This window comes from Vigna umbellata, chromosome 8 (assembly GCF_029865625.1).
Source record: "Vigna umbellata cultivar VRB3 chromosome 8, Vumbellata_1.0, whole genome shotgun sequence".
Lineage (NCBI taxonomy): Eukaryota > Viridiplantae > Streptophyta > Magnoliopsida > Fabales > Fabaceae > Vigna > Vigna umbellata.
The window spans coordinates 34,516,325-34,538,622 of record NC_142172.1 but is presented as its reverse complement, the minus strand read 5'-3'; the positions used below and the strand labels follow the sequence as shown (position 1 = coordinate 34,538,622).

At 34.2% G+C, this 22,298-nt stretch overlaps 2 protein-coding genes across 3 annotated transcripts; both read right to left on the bottom strand.

The window, feature by feature from the left end:
* Positions 1 to 1,778: 1,778 nt before the first annotated feature.
* LOC124841091 (myosin-11-like) lies at positions 1,779 to 17,465 on the bottom strand. Of its 2 annotated transcripts, XM_088096803.1 has the most exons (38): positions 17,138 to 17,463; positions 15,756 to 15,884; positions 14,775 to 14,918; positions 14,543 to 14,688; positions 14,300 to 14,456; positions 14,098 to 14,156; positions 13,560 to 13,719; positions 13,336 to 13,485; positions 13,103 to 13,239; positions 12,880 to 13,026; positions 12,658 to 12,759; positions 12,454 to 12,511; positions 12,273 to 12,374; positions 11,652 to 11,689; positions 11,328 to 11,454; positions 11,079 to 11,249; positions 10,784 to 10,915; positions 10,554 to 10,663; positions 10,374 to 10,434; positions 9,948 to 10,125; positions 9,585 to 9,790; positions 9,386 to 9,505; positions 8,416 to 8,514; positions 8,031 to 8,252; positions 6,262 to 6,401; positions 5,746 to 5,857; positions 5,616 to 5,660; positions 5,263 to 5,529; positions 5,009 to 5,164; positions 4,719 to 4,925; positions 4,425 to 4,568; positions 3,953 to 4,023; positions 3,763 to 3,862; positions 3,624 to 3,680; positions 3,477 to 3,533; positions 3,323 to 3,403; positions 3,121 to 3,203; positions 1,779 to 2,320 (listed from the first exon to the last, which is right to left on the bottom strand). In XM_088096803.1, exons 1-38 carry the CDS (start codon positions 17,138 to 17,140, stop codon positions 2,197 to 2,199), a joined length of 4,602 nt encoding a protein of 1,533 aa, XP_087952929.1. In that variant the 5' UTR covers positions 17,141 to 17,463; the 3' UTR covers positions 1,779 to 2,196. The 2 variants fall into 2 exon arrangements, 1 of the variants encoding a protein (XP_087952929.1); XR_015781624.1 differs by lacking the exon at positions 1,779 to 2,320 and having other exon boundaries at positions 3,153 to 3,203; positions 3,323 to 3,416; positions 17,138 to 17,465.
* Positions 17,466 to 18,505: 1,040 nt separating this feature from the next.
* Positions 18,506 to 21,631, bottom strand: LOC124841092 (GRF1-interacting factor 1-like). The gene is made up of 4 exons (XM_047317276.2): positions 21,302 to 21,631; positions 20,230 to 20,306; positions 19,327 to 19,411; positions 18,506 to 19,179 (listed from the first exon to the last, which is right to left on the bottom strand). Exons 1-4 carry the CDS (start codon positions 21,380 to 21,382, stop codon positions 18,787 to 18,789), a joined length of 636 nt encoding a protein of 211 aa, XP_047173232.2. The 5' UTR covers positions 21,383 to 21,631; the 3' UTR covers positions 18,506 to 18,786.
* Between the last annotated feature and the right edge of the window lie 667 nt (positions 21,632 to 22,298).

The window sequence follows — 22,298 nt, the reverse complement described above, 5'->3', positions numbered from 1 at the left end:
TAATTATTTGTATAAAAAAATTATACAAAAAATTTAAAAAATTGAAGTTGATTATTTAAATATTTTTTTATAAGTAATTAACCTTTACTTTTAATCATAGTTATGGATTAAATTAGATTTACTTTTAATTATATTATATAAGGAGAGATAATTCATATTTATACATCGTATTGTAAAGAAAGTGATAAAAAATAATCAAACTATTGTAAGAATATATTTTAAGCTTGCTGAAATCATATCATTAATTAAATGAAAATATTATGTATTACAACTTTTTATATTTTATATAAAACATAGACTTTGCTGAAATCAAATTATCCAAGCGAGCAGTAAAGGAGTAAAGTGTGATGGTGTGTGTTGTGAAGTTGTTCATCCCTACATCCAAAACAATTATATTTTTAGTATTTTAATTATAACACAATTTTGGAATTTATCTTAATATGAAACTTTATATTTTAGAAATTAATAAATAGAGTTCTTATCACCTAACGAGTTAATTTATTTTGACGTAATAAATGATATTGTCATAAATATGTCGTGTCATAAGATATGTGGAAAAATATGATTTATTTATTTTCATGTTCATAGGTATCCTTCCTTTTATCATTTTTTAAAAAATATATATTTTTTTATTCTTCGTCACTATACTTATTTTTTAAAAAAAGTTTAAGAATAAAATATAGAAATATTCCAGATAGAGTACTCAGGTAGGCAAATTTGGATAAAAGAAGTATCAGTGAAGAAATATAAATACTGCAACATTGCATAATGAGATAAAGTTTTAAAAACCCCTGATTGTTAAAAAGCAAACTTCAATAGTTTTCAATAGTTTAAAGTTAATAGTTTTCCCCAAATACATTTAAGTCGTAAATTCAAGATTATAAATATTAACAATTAAGGATTTGTTTTTTTCCCAAAGAGAAGACCGTTTAATTCGCATAAATGAATATTGCAAACCTCAATATGTTAAAAGTTTCTTCTTTTGGTAAGAGTTTAAGCTGATAAACAATTATTTCAAATCGTAATAAAGTTTGTTCTTTTGGCAAAGAAAATCGTGATATGAACATCATAAACAAAGATAAAAAAAAACTAAACTTTACCCGATAAAAGAAAAATAATTTATCAAAATCAACATAATCAAATTTCAATTCTTGAAGGCAAAAATAACGACACAAGATGTGTTTTGTAAGTAAAAAAATTAAAATTAAAAAAAAAATGAAATCGCAATGAAAGTCAAGTTTAGATCTTACGGATTTTGTTTCTAAAGGTGTAAATTTTGTCGTTTTTGGTGACTGCTAGACTCAAACTACAACCTCAGTACGAAGTGTAATGTATCGATTTGGCAAACCATGACTTCAAAGAGCAAGAAAAGCATTTTACAGTGCATTGTATCACCATTTGGACAAACCTTAAAATGGTGCATCTTAGAGTTTGCAGTGACAAAGGCATGGAATGAGAGAGAAGACAAAACATAAGAAGACAAAGCGTTTGGGAAATGAGAAATGTGTCTAGGAAAATATGTACCTTTTGAAAATGGAGCACCATGTTCTATGCACCAGAGAAGCCAACGACAGTCCCATTAGTTTCCTTCTAGCGAAGCTTTTATTTATTTTGATTTTCAACCATTTTTGGCAAATTTCTGCAACTTACACGTATCAAAAGTTTCCAAATGTATTTCTCCAATTGTTATAATTATGGATTCATTATTCGAGAATTCGTCGTGATAGGATAAAATAAGAAATCGAAAGCAATGAAAAATGTACGACGGAACATGCCCATATAAAAAATGAACTTTTGTTACCACATTCTAAGCCATGGTCATGGACTTCATTCACTATCATAGTTGGGTAAAATTCCTATACTTCTTTCTAGATACAAAATCTTATTCCAAGCAAAACAAAGTGCTCAGAACTAAAAAGGTTCATAAAAAATGAGGATGAAAACTTTATCGAAAAAGGCTATTACAGTATTATTCCTTTTACCCTCAGCCCAAAAATCCACTTGCACGACGTGATGATCTATGTTTTGTCATCCATCCCTGAGATGTAAATTTTGGTATGTTTAATACAATGACCTGTTCAGACAACCAAAGTCAACAGTTCAAGCACAACCATGATAGCATCTAACTGATGTGACTTGGTAACTCCATGGTGGTGGGCAACAATACTGGTGGATCAAAATCTACACCAAAAGCTCTCAATCTGGGCGCGGCAACAAAAAGCTAAAGCCTGAATTTTCACGAATTAGTGGCGGGGGCTCTATATCTGCAATATCTATCTGTTCCATTGATTTCGATATGTCATCAACAGAAAACGGAATGCTGCACAAAATACACGTTTTGATATGGTTAATGATAAAATGTCATTTCAAGAGGATTTATTAAGAATACAGGCTTCTCAAACTAGTATTAGAGTCAATATGGATAAACTTTTCATCAAAAACATGTAAGAGTAAAATATAAAATAAATGTAAATTAAACTTTAAACTTTACATAAAATCAGCTTACACCACTATAATTTTTTAGAAGCACCCTCGTCCAAATTGTTCGTCGGCATCAGTAAATTCACAAAAACATGACATTCTTGCTTGCAATCATATTAAGTTTTCATAATTAAAAACCTCGAACAAGTTAATCCGAACTACGCCTTGGCCCCCACTTAATGTCCAGATTAGCATATTTTGGAACTTGATTTATTTATTTCCCTTTTCTACAATATTTCTGGAAAAAAGAAACATTGTCCTTAAAATCGCTTTACCAAGCAGGCTTTCTGCCTCGGGACACAACAAAGTAATCTTGAAGTGAGGTTTCAGCTGAATGCATGTGATTATAAGCTTGGTAGCTTATACATGAGAAAACTGTATATTCCGTGTGAGCGTGTGTTATTCTGGTCAAGTCAGGGATCACAACTTTGAATTTGAGAATAATTAAAGTCAGGGATTACAAATTGAAAACTTCAGGACTGCCACAAGCTTAACTCAGTTTTATATTTTTCTTTATTTAGGTTCAGTGCATCATGGTTAAACTAATCAGTAAGAATTAAAAGTGAGTGATATTTTGCTGGAATATTAAAAATAGGAAAACCTCAGCAACTACAAAAGAACTAATGATATCTGACTGACCTTGAATCATCATCCAACAGGAAAGAGTTACTAACTGCATTATTTGAATCTTCAGTCATCAATACTCTCATGTTGGATATGACCTAGATGAAAACATTAATACCGCAAAGCTCAGCGTGGCTTTTCTGTACATCTTATGTTTGAAATTATGGTACTGGATGATTTTATAGAGCTTAAGTAAAACTTTTCTGTAAAAACTTACATCAGAAGACACACTATGCGTTCCATATTTGTCATCCCAGTACATGGTGCTTATACGATATAGTTGCTGTATACTAAGGACCTGTACACAGGAACTGATAATGGTAACTATACCATAAAGTGAACTTTCAATGACAAATATTTTTTCTACTTACTGGGCACAGGTCATGGCTTATTTCATCCAATGTTTTCTTTGGTTTCTGATGAATGACCTAAAACAAAGGAAAAATCATTTGTACCATATCTCTGACAATTTGCAAAAATGAGAGCCAGACGGTTGATAGCAAAATATAGACCGATACCAGAAATCCAATAGCTTGTCTAATATGTTTGAGCTCATCCCAGGCAGAACCTGCATACTGAAATTTTTTTGGAGGGCCGAAGATATTAGTACATGTAGTTAAAAGAACTGAAGAGAACAGCAGTGCAAAGTTAATGCACCTCATCTGTTGCCTTATAACACCAATGCTCCAATTCAGCCAGACCAGCTTTGACATATTCTCCGTTACTAAATGAGCAGCACTCCCGTCGTAAAAGAAGACTAACAAAAAAATGAGACGATTAAAATGAAAATTCCAATTTACTGAACACAAGTTTAAAACGGGATATTAGAAGTGCAGAAAAAACCAACCTATTAAACAATTGTACATTGATGAAAGAAAAAATTTGCGTGAACACCTTACGAACTAAAAAGGGAGGAACCTGCAAAAATTAAGCCGCGAGAAATTACAGCATTGAATAAATGAAAATATAACAACTTCCAAAGAAAGGAAAATAAAGTAATGTTAGAAGAACATATTATGCAGACGTGTCTGGGACCAAATTATGAAGACCAACCTTTTGTTCAAAAATTTATTCGAACCTATAAGTGAATTATCAAAATAAATCTCCCTTTATTTAAAATCAAAGTAAAGAAAAAGTATGTAAATTGAGAAACAATAGGGGGAGGTCATGTAATTTTATTGAATTCAATAGAGGTATACGTAATTTTATCACACTATATTTAACGGCACCAAAATTATATGTAAAGAGCAAGTATTACTGGCACATATTGCTATGAGGCAAAAGCACAGAAAGAATACTTCCAAAAGGATTATACTAACATGGTTAGCTTTCAAAGTGTTTAGAAAGTTTCCTAGGCTCTTCACTATCCCCTGCCAGTGAGCAATCAAGGCACGCTGGGCTTCAGTGTTTGCAACAGAACGTGATGATCCCTTAACAAGGCTTGCTCTCGATGTTCTTGGTGCCTATATCGTCACATACCAACAGTGATGTTTTAAATGAATGATATTCCAGGGAAATGTGAAATGTATAAATTGGAAAAAAAATTATAATTTTAAAGCCTGCATTATAGACCAGTTTGTAGAATCTACACATTAAGGAATAAACTGTCAAACCTGGATGCATAATCCGAGCAAGGGAGAAATTTCTTTCTTCAAATTATCACGAATCATTCCATATATCTTTTCCACATATGCTGTAAGCTGCTGTTTGAAAAGCAGGGCAGGGTACTTGGCTTCAACTTGTCTTAATGTATCTACTCCTCTGCTTGCGCTACCATTGACTAGGGAAAGGTTTACTCCAGCTGGAGTTCCACGGAAACTCTGGAAAAAGGGAACTATGCTTACCTGAAGAACAAAAGATTTCCATTGGGAAACAGTTCATTGAAATCAGAAGCTATACTTACTTGAGTCATCCTCCCAAACAAGGTTGCAGATGAAGAACGGCGGCGTTGCGGAGCCATTCCAGCAGCACCACTAGCCTTGAGTGTGCGCTGGAGTAACAAGAGAAGTGTAGAGGCATTGGATAACCAATAAGCCAAGACATCATTATTATCCTGGGTCTGAAATTCGAATGGAATCTATCAGCAACTTGAAAGTGTTAAGCTGAGAGGAACAAGAAAAAGAGGGCACTAGCATGTGGAAGTTGCCTTTTTCACACCTCAATTGCATGGCCAATAGTTTGGATGATACGATCAAAAACACTAGTACGCTCAACTTCAAAAGATCGCCAGTGCAAAAGGCATTTGTATATGATACAGGCAGCAATTGGCCTGTTCCCAGCAAAGCCAAGATGTTGTGCAATACATCTGATGAGTAACTCTTGATTCTCCTGTTGTTTCTCATTTAGTGACTTTTGTGGTTTATCATCCAAACCGTCAGAGGGTTCCCTCCGGTGCATTGATGCACTATGCATTTCCTGATTAGACTATTAGGTGGACAAGAAAAAGTCAAATCCATATAGACGTACCCAAAAGCAATAACAATGAATTTATAATAGATGTATTTATTTACCACAGGTGTCTTTGCTTCCGGTATAATATGACCACTTTCAGTTCTCTATATAGACAGACAAGAAACCCCGTTAAATCAATGTCAGGCTTATTATTGTTTCCATGCATAATATTTTTTATCGGGGGATTACCTGGATGATTGATCTTGAACGACCTGAAAGGAACTTGTTAGGTGCCATGGACACAGCTTGTTGACGTAGTACCTGATTCTCTGATTCTAAATTAGTAATCTTCTCTTCTAGCCTAATCATAGAATTATGAGATTTCAGTTAATTAAGAGTAGGCATGATATGATGGACAATTTTAAATTAGATATAATATATTCTGAGATATCAAGGAAAGATAAAGATAAGTTTTTAAACAGCTAGCCAATGATATTATGGAACATTTTACGAGAAAGGAAGTCTCTACAACCAAGAATTTGGCTCACAAGTTTAGACAAGCCATCCAATATTTTCAAGGTAGATCACCACTGATTAAAGGGTGACCCAGTGAACAAGGCTCCCACTACCTAGTAGGGTCTGGGGATAGTAAATGTACACAGTCTTGCCCCCATGAACAGAGACTCTATCCAAGATTTGTGCTAATGACTTCTTGGTCACAGCTAACAAAAAGAACTACATTAGGTTATTCATTATTTATGTTACCTAGTCAATGATTCTTGAAGCTGACGACCCTTCTTCTCCATGTCTTCTATTTTTTTACCTCTCTCTTCCCTACAAGCTTGGGCTTCATTGTATTTTCTTTCAAAGTCATCAGATTTCTGTTTCTCTGACTCAAGCGAGGTCTGTGTGAAGATAAAGCCAACACAAATCACTTTAGATGAGATTACCACTATATGCTGCTAAACAAACATTGGTATATATAAACTTTGGACAAAAATTATGCTCCATCATCAGTTTTTAATAAAATTATCTAAAGACATTCAGAAACATAAACATTTTCGTTATATTATTTTTGCACTCTTATTAGTCCATCCAATCAAATATATAATCCTAATGCAAGTTATTTGAGTAGAGATATAACCTGCGGCTAAGTGCCTCCACCTAACCTCTCAATTATTTAAATGATTTGTTCTTGACATTTTTACATGGTATGGAAGCTCCATAACATGAAATTTACTAGTAAATTTTAGTGCAATCATGCTTGACATTCAGTACATTTAAACATAGTATGGAAGCTCCTAACCAGCCTCATTCTTCACAATCATTCATAATTGACGTAAGTTTTAGTTCAATGTGCACTCGTCAAAGGACATTTTGTGTGTGAAGAACATCACTCTATCAACAAGCATTAACTATATTTTTCTTCCATAATGAAGAACTTGATTTGATAATATTTCTAATTTGAAGAGAATGAAAAATTATCTTGCTGTTCCCTAAATCAACCAGAGAGAAACTTGCTTTGTTGTATCCCCTTATATTAAGGATCTTCAGAGTGTTAATGAAGTAAAGAATAATCTAGACTACTAGTGGTGTTTCATGATAACAAAAAACACAGGTGGATCAGCTTCATATCAGAGAAGCCTTGGCCAGTCTCGTTATACATCTTGCTCACACATCTACTTCACTACAAGTAGCTGATATTTTTACCAAGGCTATGAAGACAGAAGCACAGGTTTCTTATTGCCAAAATTTTTTGTTGGTTGTCCCAACTATATATACTGCATAGTCATAATCTTATGAATATATTTGCTTTCTAATAAATCTGCACTAAGTATTTCCAAGATCTCCTAGAATGTCTATCTTGAAAAGATGCTGAATGGCATTTAATAAGACTAGCACGACGAGAGCAGTTCAATTTTTCCAAACACAACTTCTAATCCTTTGTTATGGTTCTTGTGATTTCTTAACACAATAGGTCTCATCAAGTTCTGAAAACATGTTTGATGAGTTGCATATTAGGCCTAGTTTGGATGAACTTTTCAACAAGTACATTTAAGGGAAGAAAATAAGACAAAGTTAATCAAACTTCTCCCATAATTAATAAAATCATGCACCTCAATTTTTTTACAATCTCTTTCATTAATTTCTTATAAATGCTCACCAAGAATATCCAAAATAAGCCATAGTTCCATATAAAGGCTAGGTTGCATAATTGGATACATGTCCGGAACAAAAATATATAATTTGAATAACATCCTCACATTGACATTCTTTATGGTCCTCAATCAGATATAACAAATTCCAGATCTGATGTTTTTTTTTTCCTTTACCAACTAAGCAATGAAGAAAAAGAGGCTACAAAATTAATATACAATTCTAGGAATGATATAAGTCGTATATCACTGAAAAAAATAATGTTAGAAATAAAAGCTTTAAATTTTAAATGAAGCATTTTGTATAGAAAATGATGCATCCTTGAAATAAGGTTTACCTAATAGGAAATTTGATCTCCTATGACTGAACTTTCTTACCTTTAGGCTCTCAATTTCTGCTGTCAGTGTCTCAATCTTCTGTGTATCTTCAACAATAACCTGTGTTTCTTTAATGACAGGAGGTTCTTCTTCAACAACTTTCTTTACATTCTCTCTCTCTTTAATGAGCAGAGCATTAGTTTCTTCATATTTGATCTGCAACTCCTGCAATGAATTCTGCAGTTTTGCTATCTCCTGAGCTTTGGATTCTTCCAAATTTGTCTGCACATGATTCCACATGGCTTACTTTATGCCTTACCAGTTGCAAGGGTACTTAGTAACTTGCAAATTTTTCCTTTTTAACCTTTTTCTTATTTCATATTTGTACAAGAGATCATCACAACAACAGAATCCTTCCAAAAGTATATCTATCCACAGATCTTACCTTTAAACCTTTTTCTAGTTGGAGACGCCATGTTAGTTCCTCCACTCGTTTTTCAAGTTTATCCTTTGCTTCTTGTAAGGCACCAGTTTCTTTTGCAGCCTATAGCAAATGGAAACAAATGTCAACTTAGAGAGAAAAAAATTATAAGGATATAACGAAACCAGAAAACTATATTGGAAAGGTGACGTTTATGCTACTTATGTTACCATAAAACAATATTGAGTTAGACTTAAAGTCCACCTCACTAAACATTAATGGGTGGTCCAATGGCAGGTGGAACAATACACTCAACAAACATCAAATTTCGCTACAATAGACTCTAACCATGACTCTGATACCATATTAAAAAATGAATTTTAAACCTAACTCAGCCCCATAAAACTGGCTTGTAAGGTGTGATTTACAACCACTCATATACTATAAACTTATCTTATTTCTAGTCGATGTGGAATCTTAATCTTTCATATCATAAAAAGGAAAGAAATAAAATATCACAATACTCTTTGCTCAAATCCATTGTGGATGCGATATTCTATTTTGTAAATTTCTCAAAGGTCTATTTTGTATCTGTTTCATTTCTTTCAAAATACAAATGATAGTGGCTTATGAAATCGAAATAAAAAGGGGACAATTTTATGTCTTCTATAATCACAAGTAAAAAGTTAAGGCCAATTTCAATCTTGGTAAATCGTGAGTTTTGTATTCTTATGCTGTTTTTCTTACTAAAAGGATAATGATGATGACACCGACTATGAGGATGAAACAAAAAAATATAAATATTGTTTGTATTTACTTTTATGATTTAAAACTCAACTTCACAATAAAACAAATTAATTGGGTGACAAATAGTATCCTTTTCCTTTTGTTCCATAAGCTATGTAGGAAGAACATGTTGCTTATATATATATATATATATATTTGAAGGGTCTACTTAATCTCTATAACAATCATGGTAGACATAAAAACATACCATTTTCAGTTTCCTAAGTTCTCTCCTGGATACACGCCCCCTCCATCTGCACTGTGTAACTATTGTACCTTTCTTCAGCCTCTTATAATATATGGCAGCTTTGTGACACCGCCACCGAGCCTACAATTTTTTAGAGAGAAAATTATTGAACACTGATTGCTCTAGAGGATGATCCAAACCATTTAGTACTTGACCAAACCTGAATGATGATGGAAGCTTTAGTCTGCTTCCTAAATCTGAAGTCCTTGCGAGCAGCAGTGGCCCTTATAGCTCGTTGCAGTGTAAGTACTGCCGCCTGAAGTTCTTTATAGGCTTTCCTAGCTTCATGTCTACGTATGTTCTTTTGAATTTTCACAGCAGCAGCTTCCCTTCTCAGATGCTCATAGAGTTTACATGCAAGTCTTCCTATAGATAATATATCATATATCTTAAGAATAACATCAAGTAATGAGGTCTCCTACAGATCTAAGATATATGTGCTAGTTAGGGACGTCATGCTATGAACATGGCTGCATTTATCCTAACGAATTAATCAGGTTATTTCCCTATTGAAACAATTTACCTCTCCACCGAGACTGCACGTATATGGTCTTCTTACGCAATGCAAGATAGTGTCTGCGTGCTTGATGGGTTCGTACACGTCGTTGGATAACTTTTGCTGCATTACTAAGTACTTGAGCTCTCCGAGCATCTAATTCAGCCATCTGACCTGCTCTCAAGAATACTTTTGTTTTTCCAATCTACAACATTTGAAGCCAACCAGAAAACATATGAGCAGGGCATAAATATTATAGATATATGCACGTTATGACATACAAGGCCCCAGATAATCTTAGATAGTTAAGTCTGAAAGAGCCATTAAAAATTACTGCTGAAAATGTACACGGATAATAGTTGTTCCCAGGGCCTAGAGGGATTTACAGCAGAGGTATGAACAACCCGACAAGAACAAGAACAATAATTATTCTTGTGCAATACATCATGTTACCTGATATCCTTTAAGCTCCATCTTTTCCAGAATCTTTTGGCAAGCAGTTTTTTCATCGCAGCTACCCACAGGTGAAAAACTTGACATTAGCACCATGCCCAAGTTTGGTACAAAATGTTTTAAAAGTCAAAGCCAAACGTTTCCTCCCAAGCATAGAAGATAAAATAAAAGAATGCTTACTTTGCTTCCATGGTCTCTGGGGCAAGGATGCCAAATCTGTTTATAAATTCAAAGAAAGCACGACGAGTAGGGTAGCCAGCACAACTGATTCTGATTGCCTCCAAGACACCCTATAGGGGCAAGAGTTAGGAACAGCGGATGGGATAAAGACTTCAAGGAATTACAGATATACTTTGCAAAAACCATCTTCTAAACAATGAAATAAAGGAAATACATAAAAGCATACTCACACCACAACGAAGTTGTTGCATAATATTGATATTCTCAAAAATTGCAGGCTTGAGGAGGTTGTTTGGTTTCACACATCTAATGTAATGGGGTTCTGTAGAATTTAATGTGTCCATTAGGCTTTGTAGTTGAAGCTGCACCATTCAGAATTTATTAGCTTCTAGATAATAAGAATGCAGTTCAATTTTTGTAGGTAGTGAAGGGAGCTTGTTCACATCTTCATTATTTGAATGATTCCTTAAAATCTTGATTACAATGAAGTCCTAAAGTTTACAATGAAGACATGGAAAAGAATACCTTAAAACGAGAACCAATTGAAGAAAATTTGGAAGATTTTGACGTCTCTTCTGGAAGTGGTGGAAAAAGGCCAGATACAAAAGAACATTTGGAAGCACTCAATAAATCTTGATGTTCTGGAACCACATAATCCTTGTTTTTGTCTAAGAATTGCTCAGACTGGTATAGTACCTGCAAATCGACGAGGTTCAATTTGAAAAAACAACAATGTCTCATTTTGGCAGCAGCGAATGTTGAGATCAGTCATACCTCCCCAGCATAATGAGCAATTGTGAAATCCGTTCGAGACAATTTTGGCTTAATAAAGCGCTTGTGATTCTTAAATGTTTGATAAAGCTTGTTTGCAAATGTTTCATGAGTTGATTTTGGGAACATGCTGAAAGACAAAGGCAGAAGTTAATGGCATGAATGATGGATATAGGTTATGTTATTTAACAAGGAGCTATAGATTTTAAGAAACCAGAAAAAAAAACTGGATCATGTCTACTTTTACAAACTAAAGGTTAAAAATTAAAATCATCAAGCAAGCCATGAAAAGGAAGAAGTTCACAGGAGCAAAAAACAATATTTTACCAAGCTTCATCGAGGAGAGCAATGATTCCTCCAGGTTTCTGCAAAAGCAAAATCAATGTAAAAGTATAACAAGAACAAAAGGCAGGAAAAGCCTAACGAAGGACTGAACTAGGATGTAAAATGGGCCCAAAGTAATAACATGATGGAAGACTACTTAGAAATAGAAATTCCTTAATTGTAAATTTACTTTCATCAAAATAATATAGATTGTGTAATTACTCCAATAATACATAATAAAGATATCACAGTTCAGTTCCAAAGAAGCAAAAAAGAAACTCGTAAACCAATTTTATTTTCATCACACATTCCTGTTCCCCTGCTTCTCTTACTTTCTACATGTACGCCGCTGTTCTGTGAATTTTGTCAACCTTTTCCAACTTGGATCAATCGAGCATTCATTATTAATAGGAAATGTATTGTCACACCAAATAGACAGTGGGAAGAACCTATATTAGATAGTTAAAAAAGCGAGCATTGTACATATCATCATTAAGCATATAAAAAACACTACCTTTCAGTTTCATTAATGATATGAACAATTAAATAGAAGACTTCCGACTAAAAAAGAGTTAATATACTCAGTCTCTAGAAGAAAGTGGGAAATAAGGATAAAAAGAAAACCTTCTCAATAAGGTCCAAAACATCTTGATTGTCAACAAATTCAATGTAGCTCCAATTGATCTCCTCCTTTGTATATTCTTCTTGTTCCATTTTAAACACGTGCTGAAAGCCATCATCTTAATCATATTAAATACAGAAATAACAAAGAAACTTGAAGTGCATATTTGTTCTTAGACTTTGCCTGATTGAAATGTTGCTGCAACTTCTCATTTGTGAAATTAATGCAAAATTGCTCGAAACTGCAGAGCATGATAAACTGAAAATAAGTTACAAAAGATTGAAACTTGAGAACAAGTAGAGGTAGTTGCTTTCAATATCTTCAGTAATACACTCTTGTGGACATACTAATGGATAGATATGTTTATTCTTCAAAACTATATATTACCTGTTAGCTTTAAAACTTTCAAAACCATAGATATCAAGGACCCCAATCAAAGATTTAGATTTGGGGTCTTGTCCGATTGAATTATTTATCTTGTCCACCAGCCTGTTAGAAAAAAACATAAATGACTCAGGAATCAAAACCAGAACCCTGCATCCTTATATTCAGCGTATCTTACTAATTAGACTCTAAAAGATGACTGTATGTCCATTTTCAGTATCTTACCAGTCAAATAGCCGAGAATAAATTGTTTTTGCCAATCCATCTCTACTCACCGCTGCACTTTGGGGGTCAAGGCTCCTTTTTATAACTTCTTCAGGGGTGATCATGACACGCTTACATAACGCATCTTCCAAGGCATCAGCATCACACCTGATCCAATATTGAAATCATCTTAAAGAAACTATAAACCATACAAACACAAGTAATGATACAACAATGACCATACATGAGAAGCTCAGCAGTTGTTTTTAGGTGGAATTTGGCATTATCATCTTTTGGAACCGACGAGTCAACATCTTTTCCTTTGGTGAATTCAATATTACCAATATGAAGAATTGCAGCAACAACTCTGAAAATGGCTTCCTGAGAACAAGAAACAGGACAAATCAGAGAGGTGGAAAATAATCATTCTATATTCTAGCAAGAAAGAAGCTAAATTTGCTATTCTTGAGGAAATACCTGATCTTTTTGACTTATTCCAACAATATCCATAGCTCTTCGAGTGGCAAGATATTCACGAGCATCACTTACATCAGCCAGTTCATAGCATTTTGACTGGTTAAGGTAGTGAAATGATTTAGGATTTCCTAATTTGTATTTCTCAATTTCCTGTTAGAAGAATTTCCAATGACTTTACATAATTAAGAGAATCCGCAGTAAGTAGATGATAGACAGAAAGCCACCTCGTGCGGTGCAGCACAAAGAAGATAAAAGCAATGGTAATTCCTTTCAGGATCATTAATTTGGCAAACCCGAGATCTCTCTAGAAGATATGTTCGGATGGCTGCTCCTGATATTCTTCCACTTTTATCAAATTGGATCTCAACAAATTTACCAAATCGACTGCACCATTAACACTAGGAGAATTTGAAACCAACTCTTTGGTAATAGCTTGCACATTCAGTATCATGTAGCAGGTAATATTAGCAAAATATAAATTCTTTTCTGGAACAAAAACTTGATTAAGAAAGGCATCATTCTAACTTCCCTTCTTAAAATTATGACTTTTGGCAATATGACATCATATACTAAAAGTAATGAAATGAGAAAAATAACGGAGGCACAGTTTATCCATAATTTCAGACAAGCAGTACGAAGGAAGCACAGGGAATCCTTCATGGCCCACATGTCAAAAAAACTGATACAAAAGATAATTTATAAACCAGAAATCATAGAGAATAAAACCCACAAAATTCGTTATTTACCACACTATAGACTCACCTAGAATTGTTATTCCTAACAGTTTTAGCATTTCCAAATGCTTCCAGAACTGGATTTGACTGCACTCAAATCAATCAATATGGAAGTCTTGAATGAGTTCATATCAGAAGATAAGGAAAAGGAAAGTTATTCGGGAGGGGGAGGGAGCATGAGAATGGGAATTCTGGAGTTAAAAAAATGAGTATTATTAATTCAATCATACTTCAAGAACTTGTTGTTCAACTGTCCGTCCTTCGGTACCAGCCCTACCACCTAAGAAAGCAAGGTACTGCATAAGCATTTTTGTCGTTTCAGTTTTACCAGCTCCACTTTCCCCACTGACTAGAATTGAATTGCTTTTTTTTTCATTAATCATCGCCCTGTTATTAAAAAAAACATCAATTTAATATTTGCTTCAATTATAGAAAAAAAAACTTCAATCTTTAGGGAAAAAGATTAAGATTACCTATATGCAACATCAGCAACTGCAAATACATGAGGGCTTAATTCTCCAAATGGTGCTCCCTTGTATTGTTGCATCATGTGCGCACCATAAATATGAGGTAGTCTTTGGAATGGATTTATAGCAATCAGAATATTTCCAGTATAAGTCTGCCAAAACCATTGGTAGCAACTTTTTCACTTATAAACTTCACTGTATCTCATCACTCATCACATTAAAGGGAAGAAATCCTTACGTATATTTCATTCAATTCATATCTAGCCTTCAAGTTCTGCAGGACTCCAGGCTCATGCAAATAGGACAGTTTAGTCATATCATCCACTCCACCAGGAGGAGCTTCCATGTCCTTAGGATATATTTTTGATAAATTTGCATTGACCTTGAAATAGCCAAAATAGAAGAACAAGTAATAATTCAGAAGTAACCTTTGGCCTAATAAGTCACGGTAAAATTTGCAGATTATCAGTTGGAAATAGAAGCATGAGAAAATGTGAGTTCTTCATCAATTAATGAGGTAAAATGCCTTTAGAAGTCAACAAATAATAATTAATTTTTTTACTACAGAGTTCATCAGTAAACATAAAGCAGGAATACAGTAAAGAAACTGACAGCGATAAATTAATTCAAGACTCCAATGACTTTGATGGTGGATTTTCAACATGAAAAAATTAATTAATACAACTTTTGATGGATCACAGTGATAACTTGAATACCAAGCTGGGAAGTTCAGTTCAATAATGAAAGAAAGAAGGCTTGTTTATGGATCTCGTTACTTTTTAGTTTTTCTTAAGCTTTTTTACACATTTTGTGATCTACTTGAAGCTAAGATACAGCTGATTAGCAGTGCTTTCTCTTAAGTTGATCATCGTGTAAGCAGTTTCTACGTGTGAGAATAAATAACATGGGGACACAATGTAAACTTGTTTGTAGAGGGGCAGCAAATTTTTTGTTTCCGAAAACTAGTATATAGGAAAAAAAAATGTGGTCAAACCCTTCCCTTAACATTTCACCACGCCTAAATGAGAGGTAAACCATTTAACTGTTGTCATACAATAAGCCAAAGTCTTATTTATCAAGACAGGATGCCGCTTATCAATGACCAAAATTGGCAATAAACCTACCAATCTTCTTCTCAAAATAGATTGGATAAAAGGCAAAAAAATATAATACTATAAAATACGGAACCAAGTAAATGGCACTCTGACAGTCTACAAACCTTTTTTCCATTGGTAGTTTCAATTTCAGCATCCTTTCCATTGATTTTTAATACCTGTCCATCAATCCAAGATACCTCTGGGTCTTCAATCCAGACATGAGAACCCACAATAATATTCACGGGAGTCCCCTGCAGATGGAGATATGGAATAATCTTTTATTACAATTATCTAAGATCTCATAACGGTCTAAATATGTACTACTATATTATCTTGTCCGCAAGAAAAGCTAGCAAGAATTGTACATCCATTTCTCCCATAATGTGTGCCTAGAAAGATCTAAAAATTCCAAACTAAACTAAAATATGTATACCAATAGCACAAGTTTCTTTCTTATAGTTAGTTACACAGGATCAGTAATACTAACAGCCAAATAAAATAAATCAGAATGTTTTAGCATAATTTTCACAAACAGTAGCCTAACAACCAAGTGGATACCACATTGTAGAAAAGTCAGCAGCTTAATCAAAGTTAGCTACTGGCTGAAAGACAACATATCATATTTCTTTCCCAATACACCCGTTTCTACACATAGATAGAGAGATATTAAATTTTGACATCTCGAAAAAATTGCTTTACAAGAAATCAGAATCTACAAATCTAAATCAATGCTTTTCAGAAGTAGAAGTTCAACTTTTTTTAGGCATAAACAATCACGAGGCACAACCCACAATTCAGGATCTTGAACTCAATATTAATTTGAAACTTGATATGCCAATTAAATCAAAATTTCTTCGACCCATTGCTACCAAAAGAATAAAAGTTTAAAAAATTAACCCCTTCTCTAACACATCTGGATAACATGTCCAATCCATCCACTTCACACAGAACAAACCAAGTGAAATTTGTCTGCAAGCATTTAATGATGGATCACTTTTTGTTTCATAATTTATCCACTGCTGGCATGATATATCTGAGCATGCTGCCTAAGTAGCCCAACTCCATCTGAATGCAACATCTCTGAATTCTTATTAAAAGAAAAAAAACAACACTAAAAACACCTAAGAAACTATACAAAAGTTTTATCCTAGAGCTTTAACCAGTAAACTCTCCAATCCTTTTTCCCATACTTATCCAAGATCCCAATGTGCATTAATCATGGAAGAGGATCACTATATAAAACAGGTATGAATTGCATAGAATCACGTGACTTAACACATTCTCAGGCATCTAGTCCATAGTTTCATTACATCGTTGACATTTAAGTATTTTCAATTCCATCGCATACGCGAGTATTCTTTTTTTAAATATAAAACAAACAGGTGATCGCATGAGAGACCTGTGTTGATTGCGCATGCGACTAACTAAATAGAAAGAAAAACGCATTAATTGAGAATGAAGAAAATTGAAAATGGCGAGATGAGTGTTTGAATTAGAAGCATACCATCGTCGCGGTTCATAAAGAGAAGGATAAAAGTTAGGGATCTGATCGTGCTATTAGAATGAAATGTGTTAAGAAAGTGAGAAAGGGTGAAGATGAAAGTGAGAAAGGGTGAAGATGAAAGTGAGAGAAAAGGGAAAATGAAAGGAGAAAGAAGTGGAAGTGAATGTAGGTGAGGATGAGGGTGAGGGTGTGGGTCTGGATCCATGAGAAGACATTCTTCGCAATGCCCTTCAACTTCGGCACTTTCTTCTTCTTCCCTTTGCTTTCGCGCCAACTCGTGGTTCCTAATCACTATGCATCCCGCTCTTCCCTTTTTATTCCCTTCCCTTCTCTTTCAAATGTTTATAGCTACGCTCAAATACTTTACTTCCTAACATAACCATAATCTTCACAATAATATTCAACTTATTTTAAATGCAATCTTATAACTAATTTAAAAAATGCATTAATAAATCTAATATGTAAACTTCTTCTATAGGCGAAAGAATATATATATATATATATATATATATATATATATATATATATATTTATTAGAAGGAATTAAATAATAATTTTGGGTTTCTTATCTAATTTATAATGAAATAAGATTATCTGACATTATAAATTTGGCTTTGTATCAGTTGTTAACTATGTAATTTTCAGTAACTTGGTAACTTTTCTGTGTTGAGTTGAGTGAGTTTTATATCAGAATTATTGACAATTCCCACAACTTACATATTATCTTTGTCGTGAAAAACAAACCATTAAAAAACCCACTTACCAAGTTCATGTATTGGTTCCAAATGCATAAGGTGATTAATTAAGAACATTTCTAATACACCCTTAATCATGATCTAGGTTTATACAAAAAAAAAAAACTTATTAGAATATACTGTTTAGCAGAAGATTATAAATTCTAAGAATAAAATAATTGATCACATAATTAAAATATTTTTTATATATAAATATGAAAATACAAATAAAAAATTATAAAGTGCAACCACTATAGAATCTCATCAAACTTCTTGTAGATGTGAAGTAATAAAAAAACCCTTAAATTAAAATAACAAGTTAAAAAAAAAACCTTGCAAAATAATATTTCTTATTCTCTATTAAAAATATTAAAATGGAACTTTAAACAATATCTTACAGAACATTTCTAAGACTTATAACATATATGAATTACATGCACAAACTTAATTTTAATATAGTTACTCAGTTTTAAATATTTTCTTCTGATTGTTTATTTTATAAAATTATAGAATATATAGTACTAGGTCGTGACTAACCATGAACCATAGCAGCATGTTGCATATATGGTGGGTTTGGATTCTGAGTCAACTTTGTCGGAAAATTTTCATCAGTCATGGTTCAACCAAATAACCCTCACGATAACAAGTGGTCATATTGTGACCTTGACATTTATGACTAAAGCTTTACACCAGAAAATAAAGCATGCATCATGTTACTACTAGTACTACTGCAGAAACATTAAGGCAGTGATTAGATTGTTTGCCTTTAGCACAAGATAAACAAACAACATATATAAGCAACAAGTGCAGCAAGTTTTTCCTTTCTTCTTCCTCTACTTAATGTCCACTGCCTAATTCTCCTAACTAAATAAACCACTAAAGGCCAAGGAAACTTCAGTATTCTCCCTGGCTGGTTTAGTTTCCATCAGCTGCAGATTTCAGATAAAGGGTCTCACCACCATCACCAGAGTGGCCACTGGAGCTTCCTCCTCTGCCTTCACCAGAGCTTCCAATATCTTGCTTGCCAATGTTACCAATGCGTACAAAATCAGGAAACCCTCCAGAACCTATGGTTGCATTGCCCCCTACAGTTGTGGCTTCACTTTGCATCATGTGAAAGCCTTGACTTCCGCTGGAGCTCATGCCAAGTTGGCTGTGCAAGCCCTGCTGCTGTTGAAGAGCTGAGAAGGGTTGTTGAGAGTATAAGAGGGAGGAGCGTGAAGCCATTAGCTGTTGTTGTGACATCTGCTGAGCTTGTTGAGCCTGCATGTAGTGTGCTCCCTGCTGCATAATTCCACCGGGAGGATACTACAATGATATTCAGAAGAATATGAAGTTAACTGAAGATTATGTATATGATACTGGATCATTACAGTATTTTGCATGTAAAATGTATCTAGCATGTCAAAGTGATTTCCGATGCTAATCAAATATTCTGAAAAAATGGTTGTGTACCTGACCAGGCATAGGAGGTGGTTGGGGCTGGGAATCAGCTATCGCAGCAAGGTACATCAGATTTCTCTGCAGCCTGGATTGGTTCCTGAAATAAAGACAAGAGGATTGTGATGCTTTAGGACCACAACAAAAGGAGCAGTAAAGGAACCATAAAATCTAATAATTGTTTTAGGTTTCAATCACAAGGCAAACATGGAGAACCGTGATTCTTTGAAGCAACTTTTTCACACCCCCACAGTTTCCCAAGAAAAAAGTTGATCTACTTTGAGTATCTGTGTCCCCTTCAAGTTGTGTTGACAAGAAAACCACGAAATGATGCAATTACCAAAAAGGGCTACAACCTTTCTCCTAATGATTGACCTTGTGGAAATATACATGTACAGAAAGTGACAACTGTTTTGTTTCAAGTCATCATGTTTGCAACTTCAATTCAAAATTGTATAAAACTATTGGTGTCCAATTTTTTTGAAGTATTGTGGGGTACACTGTATCTTAGAAAAAGCCTGCAAAAAGATACATAGTCAATGCAGACTCCATTTAGATTCAAGATTTCGAACACCCTAGCTTTATCGTCAGACTAATTAGGTAGTTTATAACACGGTCTGCAACTGTGGCTAAAGTATCAGATAAGAAACTAGGAGGGTAAAGTTTGGAATAAGTCATTGTTAGCATGAACTATTTGACCCTGCTAATACCCAAAGTTAACCTATGAGGAGTTAGGCTATATTACAAGTGGAACAAATGACCAGAAAATTAAGACGGAAATTAACTAAAGGGATTGAGGTAGGAACTTGTTCCAGTTTCTATTCCTTACAGTTATTATATGATACCAAACCAGAAGGGCTCATGCTTGCCAAATAATAAAGATTTGAGAAAAAGTTTTACAATGAGACCAGTTCTTACTCGGCACACTCGCTCAGCTTGCCAGAATTCTGGCTTTCAACAATCTTCAGAATCAGGGACTTGTTTTCATCCAGATACTGCTAGTAAAGAGAGAAACTAGTTATTTCAGATATGACAATTTCACAAAAACGAAGGGGGCAAATTGCATAAATACATGTGAAGTGGGGAAGCAAACAAACAAAAAAAAAAGGCATCGTTGATCCGTCATGTTAATCAAAGTAAACTTCAGAAAACATGCAGGGAATTTTAGAGTATATTTTCTAAAATGTATTGTACAAAAATAGTCATGTATACCATAATATTAATGACTTTTATTTATGTCGACTGAGACTATGAATATGAGCATTTTCTGGCATGCAATTTCCATCCTGTCATTTTTTCTTTAATATCAAACACTTTCTTCAATGGACTGTAATTGTATGCAAGAAAGTAAACAAGCCCTTTAACCAACATGAAACAGTTCAACATTCTCTCCCACAAATCACCATAGAGATACTAAACCGAAACAGAGAAGCTAAAAACATGGCAGTACCAATCTACAAAACTGCAAGGACAACACATGAGAGAATCTAGCAGTCCAAGTTGAACACTTTGAAACATGAACGGAGCAAACAACACAGCAAGTATCAAAGTGGGGTGCCACCAGAACAGTGTAGACACTAAAGAACAGTTACTCTCTTTGAAAAAAAGTAATTAAAACGAAAGGCATACTGAAGGGGCCCAAGAATGAGTGGAGTCAAGCTTAATAAATGATAAGAACAGAGCGAATCAAGCAAAGTGGTGAACGTGAAGTGACAAAGACGGGGATTACGTTAAGATAGGCTCACAGAGATGTTAGCAGAAAGTGACAAAGAATAAAGAGAAGAGGGCATGATGAGAAACAGAGTAAGCAAGGGGTAGTACTAAAAGTGGCACAGTAAGACCCACAGGCTCAGAGACACAAAAGAAAAGGTTCCCTGAGCAGAGACAGGTGAAGGGAAAGTGGAAAGAAGCTTGAGAAAGATAAAAGAAAAGGAGAAGAAGGAAAAGAGAGGGAGAATGGAAATGGAAGAGTGAAAGGAAAGGAAAGGACCTGTTGAATGTGATCAGTGGTGACGTTGTTGGGGTAGTAGGCTGCCATGATGGGCTGCATCTGCATCAGGTGCTGCTGCATTTCTCGCACGCTAAGTAACTAAGTCCACTATTTATATACAGATGATGAAATTGAAATCTATTCTCTCTCTTTTTTTTCTCTCAAACGGAAGGGGGAAACAACCCCTGCAAGCTGAGAGTGCAAGGAGGAAGGAACTGCAAAGAGAAACAAAAGACTGTGTTTTTCTCTGTTCCCGCTTTTGCCTTCTCTCTCACTTGCAATTACAATTACAATTACATTTACAATGTTGCTACCACACCGAGAAAGATATTATTATTTATTGCAAGAGAGAGAGTTGAGGTTGAGGGAACCTGGTTGATTTGGCTCTTTCTTCTCTGCAACAGGGTCCCTCTCTGGAACTGCGTGTCTTTGCTCTCTTCTCTCTCTCTCTCTCTCTCAAAAAGTAGCTCACGTGATGGACCAGAGAGAGAAAATAAAAGATGCTGCTGTTCGCAACTAAACAGAGTCAAATACGTCAAAAGTTTCTCAATACATGGCAAAATTTGTTTTTTCTTTGTTAAGGTTCATTTTAGGAGTGCCTGTTTATTTAGTTTCAACAAAAAAAAAATAATGCTTGGAACAAATAATCTATTTTTTTATGAATTAAATTACTTTGTTTATACATATTGTGATAATCTTTTATGAATTAAAAACTGTAAGATTCCACTTTTATTTTCCTTTCACCATTTCACAACCAAACGAGAGAGATGATGTGCATATCTTTGGGTTTCTTGTACCTAAATTCCATAGCATCAAATAAATTATACAGTAGTTTTGATTTTGGAAAGAGTGGAAGGAAAAAATAATGTAAAAGTGGAAAATAAAATAATTTTGTGGATTGTTGAGAACACAGAAAGAAAAGAAAAGCATGTTATGCTTAAAAAATAGTCTTATATAGTTCATGTTGGCTTTGTATACCGAACCCTCCAAAGGAAAG

Coding starts and splice junctions, on each gene's coding strand:
- LOC124841091 (XM_088096803.1), bottom strand. Junction 12,512..12,657: donor GAAAGTTTTAAAGCTAACAG/GTAATATATAGT, acceptor CATGCTCTGCAG/TTTCGAGCAATTTTGCATTA. Junction 6,402..8,030: donor CAGAAATTGAGAGCCTAAAG/GTAAGAAAGTTC, acceptor ATCTTCACACAG/ACCTCGCTTGAGTCAGAGAA.
- LOC124841092 (XM_047317276.2), bottom strand. CDS start 21,382: ATGCAGCAGCACCTGATGCAGATGCAGCCCATCATGGCAGCCTACTAC. Junction 19,412..20,229: donor AAGCTGAGCGAGTGTGCCGA/GTAAGAACTGGT, acceptor TCTTTATTTCAG/GAACCAATCCAGGCTGCAGA. Junction 19,180..19,326: donor CACCTCCTATGCCTGGTCAG/GTACACAACCAT, acceptor ATATCATTGTAG/TATCCTCCCGGTGGAATTAT.